This window comes from Gambusia affinis, linkage group LG11, assembly GCF_019740435.1.
Source record: "Gambusia affinis linkage group LG11, SWU_Gaff_1.0, whole genome shotgun sequence".
NCBI classification, from domain to species: Eukaryota; Metazoa; Chordata; class Actinopteri; order Cyprinodontiformes; family Poeciliidae; genus Gambusia; species Gambusia affinis.
The window spans coordinates 18,360,436-18,381,697 of NC_057878.1; the positions used below are offsets into that span (position 1 = coordinate 18,360,436).

At 38.5% G+C, this 21,262-nt stretch overlaps 2 protein-coding genes across 3 annotated transcripts in view; one reads left to right on the forward strand and one right to left on the reverse strand.

The window, feature by feature from the left end:
* Positions 1–18,550, forward strand: LOC122839299 (collagen alpha-2(VI) chain-like). Of its 2 annotated transcripts, none has more exons than XM_044130745.1 (28): positions 1–345; positions 2,088–2,279; positions 3,505–4,109; positions 4,201–4,221; positions 6,214–6,279; positions 6,359–6,412; positions 6,526–6,570; positions 6,650–6,676; positions 6,760–6,786; positions 6,866–6,910; positions 6,986–7,039; positions 7,213–7,275; positions 8,637–8,699; positions 8,771–8,824; positions 8,912–8,947; positions 9,025–9,087; positions 9,581–9,643; positions 9,926–9,988; positions 10,078–10,140; positions 11,112–11,162; positions 11,238–11,336; positions 13,000–13,062; positions 13,162–13,197; positions 13,289–13,334; positions 13,436–13,588; positions 14,580–15,035; positions 15,105–15,143; positions 15,223–18,550. In XM_044130745.1, the coding sequence occupies exons 2-28, from the start codon at positions 2,093–2,095 to the stop codon at positions 15,822–15,824; spliced, it is 3,144 nt and encodes a 1,047-aa protein (XP_043986680.1). In that variant the 5' UTR covers positions 1–345; positions 2,088–2,092; the 3' UTR covers positions 15,825–18,550. The 2 variants fall into 2 exon arrangements, with proteins under 2 accessions (XP_043986680.1, XP_043986681.1); XM_044130746.1 differs by having other exon boundaries at positions 2,088–2,270.
* The window catches only part of xrcc5 (X-ray repair complementing defective repair in Chinese hamster cells 5), an 11,544-nt gene continuing 8,507 nt past the window's right edge, over positions 18,226–21,262 (reverse strand). The window contains exons 16-21 of the mRNA XM_044130747.1: positions 20,974–21,043; positions 20,726–20,835; positions 20,422–20,518; positions 20,193–20,260; positions 18,861–18,935; positions 18,226–18,666 (exon numbers count right to left, since the gene is read on the reverse strand). Of these exons, the coding sequence (XP_043986682.1) occupies positions 18,652–18,666; positions 18,861–18,935; positions 20,193–20,260; positions 20,422–20,518; positions 20,726–20,835; positions 20,974–21,043 (435 nt within the window). The 3' untranslated portion in view covers positions 18,226–18,651. The remainder of the gene's footprint in view (positions 18,667–18,860; positions 18,936–20,192; positions 20,261–20,421; positions 20,519–20,725; positions 20,836–20,973; positions 21,044–21,262) is intronic.

Sequence of the window (21,262 nt, forward strand, 5' to 3'; positions counted from 1 at the left end):
GAGAGATTCAGTCTGCGATCTGACACGTGTTCTGTCAGATTCTGTTGATGGATGGCTCGTTCCAGCATGCTGTATTAATCCAAATCCACTTCAAGTCTGCAGAACTGAGTTTTTGTGTTGCAGCTTGTGCTGCTGTCGCTGTACAGCTGTCGTCTCACACAATAAGCTTTCATCTGAGCGTCTCTTTCCAGTGCAGCTCTCCCCAACCAGAGGCTGACCCCGGATGAATCTGCTGATATGGGAATTTTCCGATTGAGATGATTATCTGGACTTTTCAGTCTGTGGAGATTGCTTGAATTTCCTGACTCAGTTTGGAGTCGACATTCTTTTTGTGCTGTTGCCGAGGTAAGAAGTCTTTACCTTATTTTACTTTTTTTTTTGTCTATAAAAGCACAGAGGCGACTTTATCACTAAATATTGTCTTAGAGAGGTGAGTGAATACATTTGACGTTATTCTACAAACTGAGAAACAAAGGTCATTTGAATTTCAGAAAATAAGGTCACAACTTATGGGAACAAAAGCCCAAATTGTAAAGTCAGGGACCTTGTTTTAGACATAGCACTGTTAAATCTTGCAGTTCTTTCATAATTAAGTTTCTGTTCCTGTTTTTGTTTTGTTTAAAAGTATTTATGTAGGAACAACAAAGTGTGGGTGTGGTCAGGGTGGAGAAGTCGCTTGATTCATGTTACCAAAATAGAGATTTACAGAAATCAGGTTAAAAAAATGAAGCAAATTTTATCACCTGATTTGTTAGATTGTTTTTAATGAACAAGCTGGCAGAGGCGACTGTGGAAAGGAGTGGCATGTTTTATTGCTCCTGTTTGTTTATATGCTAGCATTAACACTGCACCACAGCCGGGTCTTATAGGACGTTAGAAAAGTAGCAAACTCACTGAGTCCGTTTACATGAAAAGTTGAGATTGTTTATGACTTCTTTATCATTTTTTCCTGTTTGAAAATATTTTGCCTGTAATTCACTGCTGTGGGCTTGTTTGGTAGTTTTCAACGTTGGTGTTGCTGAAACCGTTCTCCCAGCCTTCACCTATTCAGTATTTACGGATTTTTCTGTGGAACGTGACTCAATTAATCAATTTGTGGAAAACCTGTTTATTAATGGATTTTCTTTTAATAGAGCTTATCTGAAATTTGTTTTGGCTGATGTTTTGAAAACAACCAACCCAGGAGTGATTTTTATTTTTCTAAATGCAGATTGGCTTCACCTTTAAGAGCAGATAAGAGGAAAACTGTTGATGTTAGTGCTAAAGCATAATTGATGCATAGTAAGGTCAATTCAGAGTTTTAACCATTATAAAGACAGATCTAAGTGTTTTAGAGTGGGTTTACGGGTTCCCTGTTCTGCCACATTCTGTGTAAACTTAAATTAAGATATTTATTGCATTTTCTTGTGATACATCTTTACTTGTTTCCTGACAATCATGTTTTGTTTATTTTATTCTGTAAAGAAGAGTATTTTAAAAAAGGAATAATGTTCTTTATAGTTGAGACAGTTGACCATAGCTTAAAATGGTTACAGAACATTGGCTGGAGAACGTGAGTGTGTATTTTCTTAATCATGCTTCAAGCAATAAAAAAAGAAGATTTTGTTGAGCGATAAAAGTGATTTAATACTCAAGTTGTGAACACACAGAAAAGGTTTTTGCATCCGTTAGTTCTTTGCTTGTAACTTTGATCATCATCTGACTTTGGAACAGAAAACCGGGAAAAAATGCAACAGCTTCCCATCAGCTCATTATATTGTTTGTTGCTTGTTGATGTTGACTCACATCACAGTACTTAACTCCAGCCAAAATGTTCCTCACCACATTTAATTTATAAACTCTTATCAGACAGAACATCCAGGCTGAGACGTTTCCATGTTGTTAAGAAATTCCTGTTTTCTCAAAACAGATAAATGTAGATATAAATATCAAGAGACATTTTGTTAACACTGTCTGAAACTGCAATAAACATTTGTAAGCTCCGCTGAGTCGCCCTCTGTGGAGTCTCACGTCTCTGACAGTAACTTCCTGCATTGAAGCAGAGCTTTGGGTTAGAAAGTTGACACACACCAGCTGCTGTGTTTCAGGAAAAATGACTGGAATCAATTCAGTCGCGCCAGTGATTTTATGGGTCATCATTGTGACGGTGTTCCAAGCCACATCGCCTCAACCTGCTCCCCCTCGAGGACCCAGGCCCATACCTGGACGGGGTGACAGTCCGGAACCAACACCAGGTCCGCTGCCCCCGGAGCCCACACCAAGACCAGAAGGTTGTGAGAGTGAGTTATTTTAATTTAATTTTAGGTCAGGAAACTGCTCAGGAAACATCCACTTTTCTGAATTTGCCCTGAAGGACTTGAGGTTGTTTTGATTTATATTTAATTTGCCTATTTTAAATGGAGTGCTGGAAGTATCCAGTGGAAATAAAAACGTAGATGGTTAAAAAGTGTAATAAAGTTCGAGCACGACTGAACATGAAATAGAGATGGTAAAGAAGGATGAAGGAGGCGCTCGTCTGCTTCTATAATACATTGCAAAACAGCATTAATTGCACTCTACGGATGTGAAATTACTGTAATTTAACCAGACAAAAGAGTTTGAGTTGTGTGAATGTGAAAGGCCTTATTTGTGCTATAATTTATTGGATGATTCACACTAATGCCTAAGAGCAGCATGTAATGCTCTGTCACCTTGAGGCTGAGCTCATTTTAAACCAGGAACACAAGGCTTGTTTTGTACAGACTGATGTTCCAAGACTCACAATGAAAACAAACCTTTTCAAATCATTGCATGCATTATATGCACTTTCATTTTCATGCAAAAAGTCCTAATAGCATAAAAGTTGCAGAGTCTATACTGGAAGTTTCCTACGCAGCCCAGCAGTATGAAAAGGCATGAAAGTGAAATTTAGGAATTTTATGGTACTTGAAAAATAATTGGATTTTCAGGTTTCATTCTGTCTCATTCTGCCAGTTGTTCCATCACTTTCCATCAGTTCATTCAACCATGTTTGTTCATGCTACTAATAATTATACATAATGTGTTCATCTGCCAGTCATTCATGCAGCTATTTAATCATCAATCCATTCACTATCCTAGCCATCATTACATCTGTTTTTCCACCATTTGCTATACTTTGTTTATTGTTTCCTATCATCTCATTTTTTTAGCAGATTTTATGTTCAAATTCTGACCACTGAAAATCCATCAGAAGTAAATCCATCTGCCATGGATTTACTTGGCAGATATTTACAATCTCTGCCAAGATTGACATATCTTGTAAATATCTTACAAGATTTGCATTTGCATATAAGAACTTTGCATTTTCAAATACTTGGTCTGGAAAAGTGTGCAATGTTGACATAAAAAGTGTCCAATTAAAATTTTTTTAGAGCATAAAAAACTACACTGCATCTTGCCCTATTCATACCTTCTCGCTCATTAATGTTAACAAAAAAGTTTTTTGCAGCTTATTTACATTTTTGTTGGCATCCTCCTGTCCAGCAACAATCATCGACTGTCCCATCAGGCTGTTTTTCACCATTGACACCTCAGAGACCATCGCCCTGCAGGAATCTCCGCCCGGGAGTCTGGTGGAGAACATCAAGGAGTTCATGAAGATATTCGCCCAGAAACTCGAAGACGAGGAGTACAGGGGCCAGATCCAGATCACTTGGTCCTTTGGGGGATTGCACTTCTCTCAGAAGCAGGTGTTGTTCAGTCAGTTCACGAGTAAACAAAGCTTCATCAGGAATCTCAGTCAGATAAAATACCTGGGCAAAGGCACCTACATCGACTGCGCTCTCACAAATATGACCCACCAGATGACGTACTCAGGGACACAGGCTGTCCTGTTCTCAGTGATCATCACAGATGGTCACGTGACGGGGAGTCCGTGCGGGGGGATCAAGGTGGCAGGCGACAAGGCTCGGGATCAAGGGATCCACATTTTTTCAGTAGCAGCCTCCAGAAGCATCGATGAACTAGGGATGAGGGAGATAGCCGGCTCACCCACAGAGGTGTACCGAGACGATTACATAGTCATGGAGATCGTTAATGGAAGACCGAGGATGAACACTGAAACTATTGATCGCATCATCAAAGTCATGGTGATCTGAGATCTTATTTTTTCTAAATACTTTTATAAGATTTTATTGGTAGAAGAAACTTGCCTGACTGACTGCTGTTTTTGTTTTGCAGAAATATCAAGCATATCTTCAGGTAAAACAACTTTAAAAAGAATGATTGATCCACTGAAACATCACTTCATTTGTTCTAGTCCCAAGGTTTTTTAAAAAACTGTCCCTTTACTTGTTTACCTAATGATTTTGACTCCCTTCCCTAATATTGAATTTAAATAACTACCCGTTAGAGTTCACTAGAGTTATTATGCTTTGATTTGAATCTGTCACATTTAAACAGATTAATAAAACTTTAATGACCTCAAAGAGGATATTAGAACTCATCTCATCATGACATTTACTTTTTTTTACTAATATATTGAGCAATAAGAATTTGTCCTTGGAGAAATAGCTACAGTTTGTAAGCTAAAATTACATAGCTCTTCCTAAAAATCACAGAAGATCCAATGTGCTTCTAAATGTATAAACAATGAAAGCTTCAATCCACAAGTAGTTTCTTAGTCTAACTTACCCTACACTATGCTCATGAAAAATTTGTTCTTCTGTTCAAGGCGCGTCAAAGATTAATGAGGTTGGTCAAACATTTTGAAATGGGATCACCACTGTTTTCACAAATGAGCTAGTTCTTTCAAATCTTAAAACATATGGCCCAGGAAGACGTGATGCCATAGAAAAACACCGCATCAGCATCACCTTACTCTGCACTGAACACTGTAGGAGACACGATATGGTCACCAGACAACCCAGGCTGCCACAGGTTTTTGGATTTGTTGAACAATTCTTCTACACAAGCACTGCGGGTCACACACGCCAAGTACATTCAAAGTGTTTGCAACTTCGAGAGAATCCACTCAACTGTGACTCAGCATGGTTTAATCTCTCACCACACTGTGCTGTCTGCACTGATTTCTGTCACCTCAGTGTGTCATATGCTTGAAACTGAAACTAAGGACCGGATCTACTTTCAAAGTAATGACAGTTCATTCCCAGACATTTGGATGATCCCAACGTATTAATAAAATAAAACTAAAGGGTGACGTCACAGGAAAAAGAAACAAACCCAATCCTAATCCAGCAGGAAGCAATGAATTCCACATCCTTGATCCCAATACACATACACCGTTCACAACAAGAGTGCATAGCTCAAAGAGTTAACAGGATGTTTCACAAAATCAAGCATGTTGTGTTTGTTTAAACCTCTTGTGCTTTATAATTTGCATGTACGGTGTTTTTTTCTTTTTTCAATAAACACTGTACATACAAATATTTACTTAGAACATTGCTTTTGTTTTCTACCATATTTTTTTCATAATCATATTTGAAATGTTTGTATATTGTTTAGAAAGTGGAACCAAAGTTACATTTCTCGTTTCTCTGCACAAATGTGGCCAATAAAGATGGTTCTCATTTGGTGATGTATAAGACAAAGCAATCAAACATGCTGACACAAACCCTTTGTCCACCTGTTGACGAAGCTCTGGTCATGAACTGGCATGAATCCAGCAATCTATCACCTCAAATTGTTCAGGACAATATCCTTCAAAAGCAATGGCACCTCAGTGCAATAATAGTTTTTCGAGCTCCATCTCAGCACTGAACCCATGCTGCCCTGAGGGGTTTCTTCTGCCAACCAGTGTGTTGCAAATGTTCAAATATTCAAATTCAAAACAAAAACATGCAATGAGTCTATAGAAGAAAATAATAGAGCATTCGACAAAAGCCAACCTACACCAATAGAAGACCTGCTTGTGGATTATTTGCTCATATTTGTTGAAAAAAGAGAGAACATCGTTTCTAGTCAGGAATTAAACATAAATGTATGTAATAGAACATGTGGAAACATTTACTTAGTTTCTATTATCGTAGTTGAGCAGTAGAGATACCAGGTAATTTTTATCTATGAAGCAAAACATTCATCGCCCAGAAGTTCACAAGCCAATGCTTAATGCAGAAAATCCTTAAAACAAAAACCTTTAGAAACAGTTACAGTGTCTAATTCTTTTGAATTTTGAAACATTATTTTGTTTATTTATTATTAATTAATTAATTTTTGTTCTTCTTCTACTTGCAGTGTTATAAACCTACATGCCTTGCAGTCCCTGGGATCCCGGGACGCAAAGGGGCCTCAGGTCAAAAAGTCAGTATTAGTGCTATGCTAGTTTTCATGTTTTGTCTCCTGTTTTGCAAAAACGTTCATTTTGCTGTTATTTTTCTAGGGCATTAAAGGTGACCGAGGCTTCAAAGGACCAAAAGGTCAAAAAGGTAACCAGGTATGCATGCGAATACGTCAAACCTAGTAAAAATAAATAAACAACTTGCGATTTTATTTTATTTTTTACATTTTCAATGACAGCTCACATTTAAATAAAATGTTCCAATTCAGGGTGATCCTGGGATTGAAGGTTCAATTGGACGACCTGGTCAACAGGTTTGGTGAAACTCACCAAATATTTATACGTTTTTCATTTATGTATCTTAATAATTTGTCCCTTCTTGTTTGCCCTCAGGGAGAAATTGGTTTTAAAGGTGAAAAGGTGAGATTTTCTAAAACTTTCTGATCATGTGCCAGTGAGGGAAAGAAAATACCAGCTGTAATGAATTTATTTCTTTCAAACAGGGTGAAATTGGATTAATTGGAGCAAAGGTATAGTAACGTTTTAATGCTTGGCTACACCACTCGTTTCTAGACCCTGAAAATTAATTGTGTTTGTTGTTTCTTGCAGGGTGCGGCGGGTTCACCAGGAAGGAATGGAACAAATGGACAAAAGGTAAGTGGCGATGCATGTTACGTTTTCAAGGCACGGGATACTAGAGACATGTTCACTGACCTGCGGAAATTTCAGGGTAAAATTGGTCGAATTGGAGCTCCTGGCTGCAAAGGTGATCCGGGTGAAAAAGTGAGTCTTTTGCTTTTACTGAAATCTGTTTTTGAGTATTGATCTGGTCGTAGTTACCGCAAGAAAGAACACAATCACTTCTACCATGTTGCACATATAGATCAAGCAGATGGTGTTTTACTTCATCATTAATCACCCACAGATGTCTGACTCATTCAATGCCTGTTTTTAAGGGACCAGATGGATACCCAGGAGACCCTGGTGACTCTGGAATATCTGGAAAAACAGGAGAAAAGGTGTGAAAAAGAAGTCTAGGTTCATACAATTTTAGTCTTGAGAAAGACGAGGTAGAAATAGAAAATAATGATTAAAAGAAAAACAGCTCAATAATGCATAGTTAACATAAAGCAAGGCTGTGGATTCAGAGTGAAACAGTCAGGATGTTGGAATAGCAGCATGGACCATCAACTTTTTATGGGGACCGTCACTTGTTTAACAGGCAGAAAGGAAATTTCCAGTTTGAGAAACAATCTTTGAAAAAGGATGTGTCACATAAGCAAACCAGTGTATTAAAGCAAAAAGAGCATGTTAACACTTTACTCAAGCAGCAAAAAAGAAAGAAAATATCTCCAAATATGTGCAAGGATCTCTGTTAAAGCAGAAAAATGTCTCAAATTAAACAACTTAATTAACTGTCAAAATTATTCTTGCAAACCTGCAGGATTTCACCTTGTTAATACAACTCAGTACCTTCAAATTTTCTTCAATTATAGATTTCAGCTCTGTGTATAAACTATTCATAGCATATATATGTATATATATGTGTGTGTGTGTGTGTGTGTGTGTGTGTGTGTGTGTGTGTGTGTTTTTAAAAGGTTATACACATGTACAGTATGATATTGTACATTTGGTGACATCCTTCAATACTTTTGTGCGGCTCATAATTTTTTGGAGCTATTACACAGTTTTTTATTTGAATTTGGTTGCTTTTTTAGTTCAGATTCTCCTCTTTTATGGAGGAATGTTTTGTTTATTTTTCAAGCCACTTAACTCTGACTTTTAGGTCATTCAGGCACAAAATAGATCTCATACTGGGGCGACAAACTAGTGTTGACTATTCATGTAACACACTACTTAGCAAAAGCATATTTTTGAAGGAATCTGCAAACGAAGGTTAGTTTATTTTCACTAAAGAGTCCCAGTGTAGAAAAAATAACATCTGCAATCAACTGTTTTTTTCTTGTCTGGCTCCTTTGGCTCAGGAAAAAAGCAATGTTCCTAAATTTTACTAGGCTAATTATTAGTAACTGTTTGGGGATATGAGGAGGGATCCATCCTTCTCACCTGTGTTTATGTGAACAGAGGCGATTATTGCAGCTGGAAAGGATTCAACATCTTCCCCCATATGTGTTAGCGTCTCACTGTTTTTGTGAGCATGACTCAAGTGGCTTTAAAAGTGTGCTTTAACACTAGTTTTGTGCTTTGAAAACCAAAGGAAAGGCAGAGTGTGATTTATTTATCGTTTAAAATTTTTAAAATTTCAACACCTTCGAACCTTGATTAAATGAGTTCTTTAAAGCAAGCATCCATATTCAGTATTCTCCATGTCCATGTCCAGTGTTCAGATATAATTGTGTCATTGTCTTTGTTGATTCAGGGAGATACAGGTTTTCCTGGGAAGATGGGCCCCCCAGGCCCTGTGGGAAATCCAGGACTAAAGGTAAGCTTTAGTTTGAAACACAGCAGAATGATGAAAAAATACAGCCACTAACCCGACTTACCATTTCTTAGGGTGAAGAGGGAAATCCTGGAAATCAAGGATTACCTGGAGAAAAAGGGATTCCTGTATGTACCATGAATTTATTTAAATGTCCTACTACATAAATTATTGGTAGAGTGATGACTCTTATAGGACATTTGCATTTCTTTCAGGGGATCAGTGGCAAACCAGGACTGACGGGCGAAGCGGTATTTCAAGCACTAGTTAAAAGTTTTGCTTTTGAGTTGTAAAATTTCAGCATTCATATTTTATCAAACTTCAACAGGGCACGAGAGGAGATCCTGGAAGGAAGGGGGCGCCAGGACAAGATGGGGCCCCAGGACCAAAGGTGAGTTTTAGATTGAGAAAAATCAGTTGTCGTCCACTGATGACATTTAAAGTTTTGGCTTTTTAAAGCAGATCTATTCCTTTTTCAAACTGAGAAAAGTTAGGAAACCAAAACCAAAAGTAAATACTGGAGAACTTCTACTGCAGGGTGTCTTGGTAAAAACTATGGAGTGATTTTTGTTTTTTTAATGCAAAGATCATGATGGCAGGAGGGTTTCTGCTAGTGATCTGAAACTCTGTTAATCTTTTGAAATACTGACAAACAGCATGAAATTCTGTTTACATGAGTTTTCAGTTGTAGAAGTACAGAAAATATCATGTTTTTCACATTTTCTGCACAACTCTACAGCCCCAGAGAGCAGAACCCCCTCCTGTCAGGATTTAGTTATGCAATGCACCAGATAATTTCTTTGAATTCTGAGGAAGATTCTTGTTTTGCTCCCATTTCTTTATTCAGATTAAGCAATTATTTATAATTTAAAATTCTCACGCAGGGAGATCGAGGAGCATCGGGGGACAGAGGTCGACCTGGGGAGGATGGAGTTAGGGGTGCGAAGGTGAGAGGATCACAGTGTGGGTGGGCATTGGCTGGAGAGACAAAGCCTTGTTACACATCATATAATGAAGCTACGCCTTCATGCACAGTGGATCAGCCAAAACAAGTCCAGCTGAGTCTGGTATCAGGAAGAAAGACATCTTTCTCCAGGGAATACATAATCCGTTTGAAGTGATTTGGCCTGCGTTGTCCACTGCCAAATTCCCATCCACATGAGTAATTCTGTGTGTGGGGGCCAGAGTCAAGGTTACGTCCAGTAAAAGCATTTCCATTAATGTTTCAGGGAAACCAAGGACTACCAGGACCAAGGGGTCGGCCAGGAGAACCAGGCAGCGCTGGAGCAAAAGTGTGCAGTTCATAATATCATCATTATTATTATCAGATTAATAGTTGAAGTTCATGAGCTGATGGAGCTGTTGACCTTTGACACTGTAGGGCACAGTGGGGCCTCCTGGAGACCCCGGACTGAGAGGAGATCCTGGACCACCTGGACCGCAGGTGAGTAGATCAAGTTTTAACTCTAAATGTAATAGTTTTTACACTTATTAAATTTAATGGCATTTTAACAGTTTTATTTGGAGGTCTTAAATCAAAATCAGCAAAAACTGTATACAGATGTTTACCACTCTGAAAAACTACTATGCATAAGGAAGACTTAAACTTTCCCATCACAATGGCCACCAGGAAGAAAGAAAGGAGAGTCTTCGGCTTAAATTTAAGCTCATTTAATGAAAATGTATGTGGTTGTATTTCCAGTGAGGAGGAGAAATTCTGGAGGCAGTAGTTTGGACTGGGCATGTTGCTAAGGTGGATTTTCGAATCTAGTTTTGAATGTTAGATGCTCATAAATAGTCAGTCTGTTTATAAAAATCTATATTTTCAAAACGCAGCAAACTTCACATGTAAACATGTTTTTTTAGCATTTGATGCTAAAAAGTGATGTCTGACTGCTGACTTACAGGTCAAACTCTTTGAACCGAGGGATTATATAATCTCTTTCCCGTGTGATGCTTTATTTAAAGTCACAATTGTCCAGCAAAAGGTTCAGAATCTTGTGACGAAAAGTGGGGCAAGGAAAGTTGGTTCCCACACCCGATTTTCATTAAGATTACTCAATTTTCCAGCATGGCTGGGACCTTGGGGAACGTAAGAGTGTTTACTCCATCCTGTACTGCATTCCTACAATAAGTAGCAACATATCCGTTTAGGACGTTCTCTTTAGAAAAATCGATTCTGTTGACAAAATTCTGTTTTGGTATTTCTCCTCTGAAGCTAGTTCACTATCGCCCTCTGGTGTTTTGTAATGTCGCTCATTTCAAAAGAAAAACAATAAAACAAAAACCAACGAATCCCTAATTGTGAGTTTTTTATATATATTGAAGAAATGAAGTGATGTTGTTAAAGCATTAATAACCAAAACCTAATCTGTGTATGTAATATTTAACATTCAACACTGTCCTGGCTTAAAGGGAGACAATGGAAGACCAGGATTCAACTACCCTGGACCAAGAGGACCAACAGTATGATTTTTTCTGTTCATGTCATATCCTTCAGGTTTTAGATGCACGAGTTAAAGTGAATTGTGTGCTTTGCAGGGAGAGAGAGGAGATCCGGGCAAGAGTGGACCCAGAGGGGGCAGAGGTGAATGCGGTGCAAAAGGGGAGCCAGGAGCTAAAGGAGCACCAGGAGAGCCTGTAAGAATTCGGACACAATGTCTTTAATGGAAGGGCAATTTAGGGTTTAAACAGAGATGCTGAGCAGATAAGCTGAAACGAATGTTTATACGGTTCTGCTGAAACAGGAAAAAACTCTTATCTCAAAAATGAATGCTGTGCAGACTGTTCTGCCTCAAGTAGTTGGGCTGCTGAATGCACACAGCAGAAGTACTTAAATGAAACTATGTACAGTGTAACAATCAAGTTTCCAGGGCCATGTTAAGTATTTTAACTCAATAAGTGATTTTGCTTAAATTAAGTTTTAAAAACTGATAATGCATTAATTAGCCTATGTTGTTGCACCAAATACATCTAAATCTGTATATTTATCTTATTTTGTAAAGTTTAACTAAATCCTTAATTATGTCATCTTTGTCCTTATTGTTTTTAAATCAGTCCGTAAAGATAACGTTGAATGTTTGCATGAATATATTCATGAAAATTCTACTTTCACATCAAAGAAGTTACATAAAAGAAAAATCAATTAATAAAAAGGAAAATGTATGCACTTGAAGAGGCTACTGTTTTGTAAAACAGACTTGATTTAAGTCGTTAGGTCTTTTTTCAAAAGTATTGATGTTACATTTTTCTGCAAGATTCGTCCAACACAATAAAATGTCTTCTGCCTTCATTTCAACTTAAAGGTTGCCTAAATACAGAATAGTTACTACAGTGGCCAGTTAGTCAAAGGCCGTCATCTCGTTCGGTGTAGACTTGCACAAAAACTACTTTACTGGACTTTACTTAGTTACTCCATATCCAGCCACCTACTGGACAACCACTATAAGATCACAACATTTGTATTTTAATTCTCGTGGCTGGCCTTCATGACAATCTTACAAGAGGTAAAGTTTTAGCTTACTTTATATTGTCATGCAGTTTCTATTTAAGTGATTTCTTAACTTCATTTCATTTTGTCAGTTAATTTGTGATGTAAAAGGAGGAGGAGTTATCTTATCACATAAATCAGGGTTGGTCTCAGTATCTGAAACATTCATTGTGACCAAAAAAGCTAAAGAAGTCTTTAGGGAGGAAAATATTTTTTCACATAATTTGTGTGTCGCATACATTTTTCAAAACATCAGATTTACAACAATTGGCTGAATATTTCACAAGACCATGTAGGAGAAAAAAATAATAAAAAACATATTTTAGGGGAAACGGGCTCTTTAGAAGCCAAATCTCATTGTGAGGATTTCTCAGGTGGAAACAGAAAACCTAAATATTATCACGAAAAAAGAAATAGAAAATAGTCATTAAGAAAGGACGAAAACACTGTGGAGCTTATTTTTTAAAAATAAAAAAGAAGTCCCAGAGACCATCATCATATTCATCATCATCATCATTACTGCCATCTGTTTCTTTGTGATATTTCTTGCAATGAAACAGATGCAATTTATCTTCTGTACTGTCCATGTGTGGTTCATGGACAGTATAGTACTTCTTCAAACAACAAACAAAATCAATAACCACAACAAACAAAATCAATGACCACAACAAACAAAATCAATAACCACAACGCCCCACCTTCTGTAAAAAAAGACTTTAGCTGAACACTTTATACATATGCAGAGAATGAGTCACTACTACTTAAAACATGCTTGCTATGAGTCACTCCACCAGAAAAATATTTTGCATTCAGGGGGAACCAGGGCAGCCAGGAGAGCCAGGAGAGAGAGGACCCCAGGGAGACCCTGGAAAAGATGTAAGAAGCATCAGAGAAACCACTTCGGTAATCACCTGACCATGCATAAAGATTTCAGATCCAATATCTCCACTCTGTCTTTCTCATGTGCTTGTGCAGGGGGGTCCAGGGCCAGCTGGGGATCCTGGGCTCACTGTGAGTCAAACTGAAATATACTATGAATAAAAGTAGGTTCTTTATATTCTTTGAAACTGAATGTCTCTAACCAGTCTTAATGTTACTCCAGGACTGTGATGTTATGACGTACATCAGGGAGACGTGTGGTTGTTGTGGTAGGCAGAGAGACGTGATCCTCATTCCAACACAGCTTTGCAGTTATCATCTTTAAACATGCTGAGCCACTTGTTGCATTTTCCTTTTTTTTTTCACTCAGACTGTGAGAAACACTGCGGCGCTCTGGACATTGTCTTTGTAATTGACAGCTCTGAGAGCGTCGGGATGACCAACTTCACCCTGGAAAAGAACTTTGTTATCCACACCATCAACAAGCTGGGATCAATGGCCTCTGACCCCACGTCTCCAACAGGTACAGTCCACAAAAACAACATTCAATCAAAACAGCGATCATGTGTCAAACTGTTGGGAATGTTTCAGTGATTTGAGAGTCTGAGCATATTGTTTTCCCACCTAATGTTACGTTAAAACTTTGCTGTTATTTCCACAATATGATAAATTACATCTAAATGATCACTGGGTTCAACATCTTTATACAAACAACAGCAATACAATATCATATGATTCCTGACTACTATGTCTAAAAGAAAATAGCACAGTGATTGTTACAGTTATAATGACTGTTTATATACAAGTTATAGGTTATTTCGAATGTGCAACAAAAGCTAAATTTAGGAGTAGTTTTCAGGTAAACATGCTTTTTGTGCAAGATATTGTAGCTTTTTGTCATTCTGTACCAAAGGTACAATATATAGCATTTTGGGGGTTTTCACTTTTAACATTACCTTGGAGTTCTACTCAGAAGTTGTAATTTCCAGGTTTCATGCTTGAAAAATGAAACAGAATGAACCCTAAAGGGAAAATCCTGGATTTGAACATTAGAGGTCTCCCGCTAACTCCAAATTCAGATTCAATATGGTTTCTGCAGAAATATAGCGAAAGTTGTTACAGGATCAAACAGCTTATTTGCACTTCTGACTCTTTTCTATCGTATTAACCACTGCTGATGTAGTGCCAAACAATCTTTGTAAAAATTCTCCTGCCTTGCTAATTGTAGTTAGTGATAAAAACACTTTGCAAATTTAACAAGTTTTGCAGCCTCCTAGCTTAGCTGTGGCATCATCCCAAGATCCGGTTTTCAACTTCTGAGGCAGCAGCAGTCTACCACAGTAGGGGGTCAGAGATTTGGAAAGAAATTTGGCTTTTTAGCATTTTTCAATTGAAAAAAATAACCCTTTTATTGACATATCTACAGAAAACAGTTAAAGAAGTTTCATCATTAAAAAAGACAATTTACTTATACTAGCGACTTCCAATTAATCTACAGTAACTGTGTTTTTCAGGTACGAGAGTTGGAGTGGTACAGTTCAGTCACGAAGGAACATTTGAGGCCATACGCCTCGATGACCCTTCCATAGACTCCATGTCTTCATTCAAGACAGCAGTGAAGAATCTTCAGTGGATTGCTGGGGGCACATTTACACCCTCTGCACTCAAGTTTGCCTATGATAACCTAATAAGGGACAGCAAGAGAGCCCGTGCCAAAGTATCTGTAGTGGTAGTCACAGACGGTCGCTTTGACCCTCGTGATGATGACAGTAAACTCAGGTACCTCTGCGATGACCCCAATGTGGTGGTGAATGCCATTGGGGTTGGTGACATGTTTGACAAGGAACATGACAGTGAGACCCTAGTATCTATAGCCTGTAACAACAAGAGCCGCATCACTGAGATGAAGAAATACACAGACTTAGTGGCTGATAACTTCATTCAGAAGATGGAAACAGTTCTCTGTCCTGGTAAGTTTCTCCATCTATCCTCCTATTATTATCTGCCAAAACTTCACTGAATGTCTGTTTATTTTCCAGATCCAGTGATTAAGTGTCCAGATCTTCCCTGTAAAAGTGGTGGGTTTTATTTATGGTTAGCTTACTGGTTTAATGGTAACATGAAGAGAGAAGAGTAAGCTTTCCTCTTTCATTACAGAACCTGCTGTAGCTCCATGTGTTGGACGACCCATAGAGCTGGTGTTTCTTCTCGACGGTTCGGAGCGCCTCGGGAGGGAAAACTTTGGCCATGCATGTCATTTTGTTCAAATGGTTGCAAATGCATTGACAATGGCCAAGAACAGGAATGACCAAAACGGGGCTCGTCTGGCACTGACAGAGTTTGGCAATGAGAATGAAAACCAACTGTCCTTTCTTCTTACACACGACCAGAAGGCTATCACTTCTGGTCTATCAGGTTTACATTATCTTGATACTTCGTCAGCAGTGGGGCCTGCCATCTTCAAAACCATCAATGAGATTTTGGGTAAAGGGCCCACTCGCAAGACAAGACGTGGTGCCGAGGTTTCATTTGTTTTCATCACAGATGGTATTACTAACATCACCAACCTGGACGAGGCAGCTTCTGCCATGCGCAGGGAACACATCTTTTCCACTGTGATCGCCACGGGAAGTGATGTGGATGAAGAAGTCCTAACAAAGTTGGCTCTGGGTGACCAGACTGCCATCTTTAAGAATGAAAAATTTTCTGATCTGTTACAGCCTAGTTTCTTTGACAGTTTTGTCAGGTGGGTGTGTTAGAGACTGTCCTCACTGTGAGTGTCGTACTGGTGCTACTGCTCTGTACGTAACCATTTTAACAGTTGGTCCAAATTGAATTCACCCTTGTATTGTTCTCAAAAATGCTGATTAAGGCCAGCTTTATTCTAATTTCACCTCAGTCAGAGATTAACAAGAACAATAATGTGCAAAACCTGAAATATTTGGGGAGGAGGTTTCTAAAGAACTCAGTTCTTACCAGCACTGATTTTCTTTCTGTTCAAATATGAAATAAAAAGAAATGAGCTAATGGTGAGAGATAACTGCCGAAGACTTTAGGTACCTCTAAATTGTCTGCCCAGATTGTTTTGAGTGAATATTTTCCTGATAAAATTTTTTCTTGTACTAAAATATTAAATTAGGTTAGCTTCGATTTATCTGTAAAATGATCTATTTAGTTTTCCAATTGCAAGGAACTCAAACTTGAAACAAAACCTAGCATAAATAAGGGTAAATGATTTCCGTCCAGTTAATTTGATAGTCAGTAAAGCAATTTATTTTTCCAAATGCTTGCAGATTTAACTCCAGGCATGAACACTAATTATACAGCAAAATTAGCTAATATAATAGCTAACAGTTGAAACCAAGAACATTTTGGTGCGGTCCATTTGTACTCAGAAATCCAACTTTCTTATTTACTTCACTAACTCAAGATCCAACATGGCTGCCTTGTGCTTCAAATGTAACAAAAAATGTATGCCTTGTTTTTTTAATTTTAGGCTAAACCTTCTCAGTCACACAGTGTCTTTAACATGTTTCTGAAATATGTTCCACTTTATTTAAATGCACCCTTAATGACACAATTAGCAAATACTACTGATGTTTTCATCAAGCAACTGAAACTAAGTTAAAAGTTGCTCCTCCTGTAAAGATCCTGTTAAAAGGTTATAAGCAGTTATTTCTTCCTTGAAGGGAGGAAACTCCCCTGTTGTTTTCACTCTATGGAAAAACCCAGTCAGTTGGCCCAAAAGGCTGAAGCTAAAGGCTAATCTAAGAGGCCATAGACCAAGAAGACAACTTATGTTAATGCTTCATGAACCTGTAAATTGTTATCATGCATATATAGAAGAGTTATTTAGAAAGACGCTGAATATTATTCTCTCATGAAGCGAAGGTTGGAGGCAGTGCACCACCTCCTGTACATTTGGGCTTTTCTGGATGGATTTTGTCTACATGTTTCCACCAACAGCTAAATATCTATGTCAGGTTATTTGGTCACTTAAAATTTTGCTCTGTTTTTGGTGCTTGTGCACATAATTGTCTCTCCGTTTCCCTGTGATGAAGTGTTGCGACCTGTCCAAGGTTCACCTGACATCTTGCCCACCGAGCGCCACAGATGGACACCGGCCCCTTTGCAACCCCAGCATTTTGAACCGCTATAACACTTTGAAGAGTACAGTTGTTTTGAGATGGTGAAAATCAGTTTTGGTCTAGTTCTTTCTCTGTCTAGCCATTAAATTCACCCTCTAAGACCAATTAATATGGATTTACACCATCCATCCATTTTCTATACACCCTTTGTTCCTAATGGGGTCAGGAGGGTTGCTGGTGTCAATCTCCAGCTACGTTCTGGGCGAGAGGCGGCGTTCACCCTGACAGGTCGCCAGTCTGTTGCAGGGCAACACAGAGACAGACAGGACAAACAACCATTCACACACACACTCACACCTAGGGAGAATTTAGAGAAACCAATCAACCTGATAGTCATGTTTTTGGACTGTGGGAGGTAGCCGGAGAACCCGGACAGAACCCACCATGCACAGGGAGAACATGCAAACTCCATGCAGAAAGACCCCGGGCCGGGAATCGAACCCAGGACCTTCTTGCTGCAAGGCAACAGCTCTACCAACTGCACCACTGTGCAGCCCCAGATTTACACCAATTGAAAACAATATAAAATATGCAATACAAGCAAGAAATGAACTGCTTTTAACCTTTTTAACAGAACGACACCTGGAAATTCATGAACTCCTTTAAAAGTTGGCTGTGATGTCATTTTAAGATTAGGGTTTTAATTACTTAGGTAAATCAAATTCAGTGATACAGACTTGAATCTTTGTTGTCTGTAATAAATTCAGGGCAATATGTTAAGCCTTTTATTTTGAAAGGTTCTCTCCTAAACTAAGGAAGTACCGTCTCATTTTTAAGAAGTAAACGTTACACAAATGCAGCTTTTAAGTGTTTTATGTCTGATGGTGTGGTGCTAGCAAACTTACATTTATTAATTAAAGATTTTTTTAGAGCTGTTCAACAAATGTTACACAGTATCATATAGTACAATAATTCAGTTCAAGAACAGTGGTTTAGGGGTGTTTTGTGTAAAATACAAGTGTCTGTTGGTGTTCATTGTCTGTCAAACAAAAACTTTGCAATACACTCATTATTTTAAGAAAATACTTCTTTATTACTTGTGCATTCAACAATTTGCTATTATTATCACAAAGCATCGTGTTTTAATATATTTTGTCACCCAAAGAAGCACAAGCTTTACTGTTAAGCATATTATAAATCACTTATTTCACATAATAAACCTGTAGTACTCTGAATGTTACAGTTTTTAGTACACTAGATCATTGGAAATTGAATTACAAAAGACTCATACAATGATAGTGATTTTACATTTAAAAGTGAACATAAAGTTTTTGATCTAAGAAGTTTTCTTTAAGTTGTTTGGTCAATTGTTTAACAAAGAACAGCTAACTAAAATACACCCAGTGACGGGGACTTCCAGTGGGAGGAACAGGACAAAGGATGGGTGGGTTCAAACTCCGCATTCCTTAGATTTCTGCAAACACTCCTGCTTCTTTTCTTACATCATGTCCAGCTGCACAGGAAGAGAGCAAAGAGAAGGGATACGAGACTGATTAGCTTATAATGAGCCACTAAAAGCTCAACTCCTCAAAGAACAACATGGAAACCGCAGAGGAAACGGTTCCAACACTAATCCAATTCCTAAATTATATATCTACATAAAAAGAGAGAACAGGTTGTTGTTGGAGGACACATTTTCACACTCACCAAGTCATCAACATCGCCAGTGTCTTCCACCGGTTCAGGGGCAACTTGTTCTTTCCTTTCCTCAGCCAAAAGAAACTGCAAACAAAGTAGGATTCAGCTATAATTAAGGGCTTATATGAGCCCTTAATACTAAATAAGTTGCGCGACTTTAAGATATCCTTGGAAAGTTAAATATTTCAGCATTTCAACACAAAACCTGAATGCTACAGATGTAGAACAGAGTGATGCATCTCACAGTAAGATATTTAAAGGGTCCATTTCTGCTGTGTTTTGTAATTATGGGTTAGAGCTAATATAAAAACTTGAAATTTGGTTTCTCATGAATTGGGAAATTATGGAATAAATGTAAAATTGGTTTTTAACAGGAAGAAAGTCCAGCGTGACTTCAACCTTCAGCTGCTCTTCTTAAATTAGTTTTAATTCAGTCACATCAGAACGTTTAGATGCACAAAAAGACTCTGGACATTGACTAGGCCACTCCAAAACCATCGCCTTGTTTTTTATGAAACAAGGCGAAACTTTCTATACACCCTTCTTCCCTAATGGGGTCGGGAGGGTTGCTGGTGTTTATCTCCAGCTGCGTCCCGGGCAAGAGGCGGGGTTCACCCTGGACAGGTCGCCAGTCTGTCGCAGGGCAACACAAAGACATACAAAACAAACAACCATTCACACACACACTCACACATAGGGAGAATTTAGAGAAACCAATTAACCTGACAATCATGTTTTTGGATCAGGGAGGAGAAGCCGGAGAACCCAAGGAGAGAACCCTTTTCATTCCAGTGCACAGGAGAACATGCTAAACTCCATGCAGAAAGATCCCGGCCGGGAATCGAACCCAGGACCTTGTTGTAGATGGCAACAGTTTATCAAGACTTCGCCAGATGCAGCCCAAGATGAAATCCTGGGAGTAATTTTGGTAGACAGCCTACTTCATGTTGTCAGAAAAGTCCTATGTAAGTGATTTCTAGATTTTGCAAGTCTGGCAGTAATCAAGCTTTTCCTCATGGGGTCAGGTTAATTTGGACAAGTTGCTTCTCTTGAAATCGTCATTTAAAAACTAATTTTTTCAAAGTTTCTCTTTTTGATATGTCTGTTATTCATTGACGATATAAAAAAATAGATTTTCTGCCAAACTGAGTATCGTTTTTTCATTTGCTGTTCACCATAATCCCCAAAATAAAAGAAGTACTTCTTACATATGTTGCTTTGTGCTTCATTAGTCTGTATTTATACACAAGTTTCACTTTTTGAATTGACTTACTGAAATAAATTAATTTGTCAGCGGTATTCCACACTATTAATACGAACATCAATGTGCATTAAAATCACCTGAGAAGCTTCACTTTTCGACACGGCGCTTCCTTCAACCTCGTCCTTGCTGATCAAAGTCACAGCGTCTGCCCGAACAAAGACGACAAACGCTGAACTCTTCAGTAGACTTGTACTGTGACTAAAGCAGCGTTTGGCACTCAAATCATGTAGAGGCTTCATCTCTTCCCAGGGGAAAAAATAATTGAGCAGAAACCTTGCAGCCTCTTAAAAACAAGGCTTATCGTACCTTGAACAAGCAGGTCCCAGAAGACCTCGAGGGCTCTGTTGGGAATACTCCTTTTCAGGGACTGAAGGTAACTGTTGAACAGATCAGCGTTCCCCCGCTGAATTATGGAAGACATAAAATATTCAAATTCCATTTAGCGCTCTCGCAATGCTGACATGCTTATGAAAATTGGCCTCGTCGCAAGACAAGAAAAGAAACCGACTCATTTTAATCTCAAGACTAATAATCTCAGAAGAACAACCAAACTTTGAAAGAACATCATAGTCGTGCATTCCTAAATATCGGATAGTGAACGTTTGTTTACCTTAACAGACTGCTCTCTGAAAGCCTGGATACAGGTGATGCTTTTCATGTAGTAGTGCGTGTTCTTGTTGCTAAGCAGCTGCTCTATCCTGTGAGTCAGCTGCTGACAGACTGAAAAGACAGGGGTCAGCATAACCAGAGAGAGAAAAACATAATTACAGGGGCTGAGCGTGAGTCACGGTGGTTTATATTACACCGATTTTCATCTGATCAGCTCTGCAGAGAAACAACAGGAAGCCGGGACTTCACCTTCTCCAAACGGAAGAGTTTTCTGTTTGATCAGAGCGCGGAAGTCCCGGGCTGGATCGACGCTTCCCACCTGGTTGGGGGTGGAAATTCATTTAAGTTGGACTTTCCAGACTCAATGTTCCAGAATCTGTTTTGTTCAGTTTTAAAAAATAATAAACTGCACCACTGGTTTATGGCAGATTTTCTACAGTGGGCAGGTTTTAAATAAGCAAGAAGAAAAACCTTTAACTAGAGGAAAAGTAGGACACAAGGGACGGATACAGGACATGAAGGAAGGAAGGCATGGAGA